Here is a 4,725-nt window from a genome sequence, read left to right on the forward strand (position 1 = left end):
CCTACTTTCTTTAGTCTTCATTTAACTACTCTCTCTGACCAAAAAAACCGCCACCCGGATCACGGCCATTTCCTGTTTGTTTCCCGAGGATTGCAAAAAGATTTTCCGAGGAAATTATTCTACATGTGAAGCGCCTCTGTTCCAGGTAGAGTTTTTCGGCGAAGAGAAGTAGCTGAGAATGACGACGGGGTCCAGAATGCCGACATGGAAGGAAAGGGAGAACAACAAGCGGAGGGAGCGGAGGCGGCGAGCGATCGCGGCGAAGATCTACGCCGGCCTGAGAATGTACGGGAACTACAAGCTCCCGAAGCACTGCGACAACAACGAGGTCCTCAAGGCTCTCTGCAACGAGGCCGGTTGGACCGTCGAAGAAGACGGCACCACCTACAGAAAGGTACACCTCGATTTCCACTTCGCTTCACTTTTTCTTTTCTCCGAGCTATTGTGTGTGCGCACTTTAGCAAATCCCTGCGGAGCTGGGATAAGATGCTCCGGTGGTTGATCTGATTTAATTTTTGTGAAAATTTTGGGGTTTTTAAGGTGCGATCTGTGAGGTAATACCGTGATGGGCTTTTTTTTTGGGTGGTTGTTTTGCTAACGTGCGCTGGGTCCGTAGGGGGTTTGCTGTTGCAGATCGACGGCTGAGATTGATTTATGTTGTACTGGGTCTGTTTTATTTTTCTTGTTTAGCGCACGGAACACGAAGCTTTGATTTTTAAGATTCGCTCTCTGCTTCGATGAGCAAAACTGCAAAATACCCTGAGACTCGCAGAGACGGGGCAGAAACCTTTTCACAGGACGAATATGCCACGGTCAAAGAATAAAATGACCCTCTAGCTCTCACACTTTTTGAGCTCTGAAGGGTAGTCTCGTCATTAGGAACACAGATCCATGTCCTTGATTTGAACTTCCACTTCGCTTTAATGCAAAACTGAATCGGTTTCCTTTTCCTTTTTCGGAGATTTTTGATTTCCGAGCAGTTTGCAATTCCCGTGAAAACCTGTTTCCTCAACTCTGTATTTTACCGTTTCCCCTTCCGAAACTGCTGTACTACCCTCCGTGCGAGGTCTGCTTTCAGGGCATTCTGGTCAATTTGTTACGCAAATGGGTTAACTAGTTTTCCGAGATTCCCGGGGCAATTGGTACTAGGAAATACTTTTCCCGCAGGTGATTGAGAGCATGGCATTTCGATGGTGTGTGGGCCGGTGTTGTTGTTTATTAATTGATTAATTAAATGAAAAAGTCTGATTAGTGATTAGTTAATTGGGAAAGAAAGATTTCCGAATCCTTGGATACTGTCAATTGCGATTTTTCTAAGCAGTGAAGCGTGTGGGGGCGTTTGTTTTTAGATTAAGGAACAACAAATGCTGAGGGGATAGGATAGGTTGTCCATTATGTGCACACAATTGTTGACATTAATTTCTCTTTATGAAGAGAGGTTTTGGTCTGGTTGCAATTACATGATTGCCATCATGTTTTATTGAAAGGATATTTTTAATTAACTCACTGTTTAGGGTTTTAATTTTTCGTTCATTTTTTGTATCTCGTTAATAGTGAGAGGAGTAATGTTGAATAGAAGAGCATCCATGTGGGTGGTAAAGGGTAGGCTTTTGGTGGTGGAAAAGGCAAGCGATTAAAGATTTTGTCTGGAAGAATGGGAGAACAAAGTTACTGTTTGAACTGTTTATGTATTAATGATATGAAGGTCAATACCATAATGAGACAACAGGTGATCGAAATGTGATATTTTTTTAACTGTTTCTCGAATTATACTTTGTTCTAGGACTTGGGCAATCTGCCCTTTTGAACCCTTTAGGTGCCTTATATTGAATGATCCTATTTTGGGTGGTGTGGCATTTTAGGATGCAATTGCATTCTCTTGAAAGTAAATTTTGGAGTATTGCCCTTATTAATACAGTCAGGACCGAAAATAGGAGTTCAATTTCTGGTTGTAAAATTAAATGTTGTCGTACAAATTCTGTTGACAGCTACCATTCACTATAATAGCCCCATTCCTTTTTTTGGTTGGAGGGATAGCCCAATTTACAAAGATAAATTTGTTCATCCAAGTACATATAAATACATTGGTGATCAAATTACTATGGAATTTTGAAATCATTTTGGTCCTCCTGACGGTTTGATTATGCTGCAGCCAAACATTTTATGAGGTATATTGATAGTGTTTTGGTCATTGTTGTGTTCGGTTCATTCTTGATTTTGTTTTTGTTGTGGAGCTGAGCTTTCAATCCATCAAAACCCGTTTCAATTTAAGCATCAGAATGGGGAATATTATTTGATGGTAAAAGTTTAATTCCCTAAGAAGTGATGTGAAGTTTTGTGATGAAATAGAAAATAGGAGAAAATAGCGGAAGCGGAGAGAAAAGGTACATAAAAGATTTTCGGGTGGTTCGACGATAGAACTTAGAAGCCTATGTTGACTCCTAGGGAAGAGACCCATAGGGTTACATTTTGCTCTTATTCCTTGTTAATTTGTTTACGATACAAAGTATGTGATTTGATTAATCAAACCTAAATGGTGAATATTCTAAAAAGGAAAATAAATCAAACTAATATAAAAAATCCTATATTCTAACTTCTCCTCAAAGTCAGGGTGGAACTTTTAGTTTGGAAAGAAAAGGATTTGACTTTCTTTTATAGATTTTTTATTTTTGGCTGAAATGGATTAGGTGCGACAAGAACCAAATTTTGAACATGAGCTTGGCCTTCAGATTCGTTGATCAAAGTGATAAGAATCCTCCGTGGCAGCAACAATAAATTGGACATGAGCTTGGAAAGGGCCAGAATCTGGTGCAATGCGAAGCCAAATATGGGTGTGAGCTCCATAAGTTAAAGTGGGCAGGAGAGGGGGCTGCTGCCGTGTATGCCGGCGGCCAGTGGTGGCGGTCGGAGATGGCAGCCGGTTGGTGGCCGAATGTGGCCATTGACAAAGGGCCAAAATTGGGCTGACAATGGGCTGTTGACAAGGCTGATGATGGGCTGACAATAGGCAAAAACAGAGCTGGCTATGGGCCAAAGAATTGGGCCAACTATGGCAATTAAATCTATATTTATATGGAAACTATGGTAAGTGGAGAGAATAGATAATTAAGTCTGAAGGATTTGATTACAATCAAACCTAACTGGTAAATATTCTAATAAATCAAACTAATGTAAAAAATCCTATATTCTAACAGGTAAGTAATGGATGATAATGTTCACCGTAAGGGTAAAAACATTAAGAGTATCATAATCGAAGTTGTAATGAAAAATATACCATCAGTCTTAACATTGTCCTGTCCGCAATGGATGTCTGAACCATGCTTACATAACAGTCAACTAAAAAAAGAACCAAAAGGGAAAAAGAAAAGGAGAATAAAAAAGAAATAAAAATAATGGTGCATTCAAATATTTGTGTTTTTATGTGTGATCTAGCGAAGTCATGGTTGGATCTCTGAAATTTTATTTTTCATATTTTTTAGTTTAAGTGATACCATATATTCTGTTACTTATGTATGTTACCTTTCTCTACCATACTTGTAAACGAAATTCAATTATTTGGCTCAGTAGTAGTCAGCAAAAATCATTTTATTTTTTTTTGCTTTTGTGCAGGGATGCAAACCTGTGGAACGAATGGACATCATGGGTGGATCAGCTTCTGCAAGTCCATGTTCTTCATTCCAACCGAGCCCATGTGCATCTTACAATCCAAGTCCTGCCTCATCTTCCTTCCCAAGCCCGGTGTCGTCTCGTTATGCTGGCAATGCCAATGGTAATGCTGATGCTGATTCTCTCATTCCGTGGTTGAAAAACCTCTCATCAGGCTCATCATCAGCCTCATCCAAGTTCTCCCACCATCTTCTTGTCCATGGAGGTTCCATAAGTGCTCCAGTCACACCACCATTGAGCTCCCCAACGGCCAGAACACCTAGAACCAAAAATGACTGGGATGATGCAGCTGCTGCCCCGTCATGGGCTGGGCAGCACTATCCTTTCCTGCCCTCGTCTACTCCACCAAGTCCTGGGCGTCAGGTCCTGCCTGATTCACGGTGGTTTGCCGGTATCCAAATTCCCCAAAGCGGGCCAACGTCCCCCACATTCAGCCTTGTAGCAAGAAACCCTTTTGGATTTATGGAGGAGGCATTTTCAGGTGGAGGGTCTCGGATGTGGACTCCTGGGCAGAGTGGCACATGCTCTCCTGCAATCGCTGCAGGTGTTGATCACACCTCAGATGTTCCAATGTCAGATGGGATTGCAGCTGAATTTGCATTTGGCAGTAATACGACAGGATTGGTGAAGCCCTGGGAAGGAGAAAGGATCCATGAGGAATGTGTATCTGATGATCTTGAACTTACACTTGGGAACCCTAGAACCAGGTATCTTGGAATATATTTATGGCTCAAGGGATGCAACTGTTGAATAAATATGATTCCTCGTTTACTCCCTGTTTTGTTTACTAATGATGGTTTTGATGGGTGCAGGTAGAGAGGGTCGACAAGAGTTGGTTTGCGTCTTCCTTCCGGTTCAAAAGTTCAACATGATATGTCCCTGGGTGTCTCGGTTGGCCGGCAAGGCATGCCAGTTAGAAGTACAGTGAGTAGGAGCAGTGTCTTTTTTTCTAGTTTTTCTTTTTCTCCTTCCCTTCTCTGTTATTTTTTCCCCATCAAAAGAGAGAACCAAAATTAAATTATAAATAGTTTATGGCGGTGCTTTGCCCCTTCAGTTCAA

General features: G+C 41.4%; 1 protein-coding gene across 1 annotated transcript; it reads left to right on the forward strand.

Moving 5' to 3' along the window:
• LOC133868398 (BES1/BZR1 homolog protein 4) lies at positions 1-4,725 on the forward strand. The gene is made up of 3 exons (XM_062305286.1): positions 1-394; positions 3,610-4,373; positions 4,479-4,725. Exons 1-3 carry the CDS (start codon positions 179-181, stop codon positions 4,480-4,482), a joined length of 984 nt encoding a protein of 327 aa, XP_062161270.1. The 5' UTR covers positions 1-178; the 3' UTR covers positions 4,483-4,725.

This window comes from Alnus glutinosa, chromosome 5 (genome assembly GCF_958979055.1).
Source record: "Alnus glutinosa chromosome 5, dhAlnGlut1.1, whole genome shotgun sequence".
Lineage (NCBI taxonomy): Eukaryota > Viridiplantae > Streptophyta > Magnoliopsida > Fagales > Betulaceae > Alnus > Alnus glutinosa.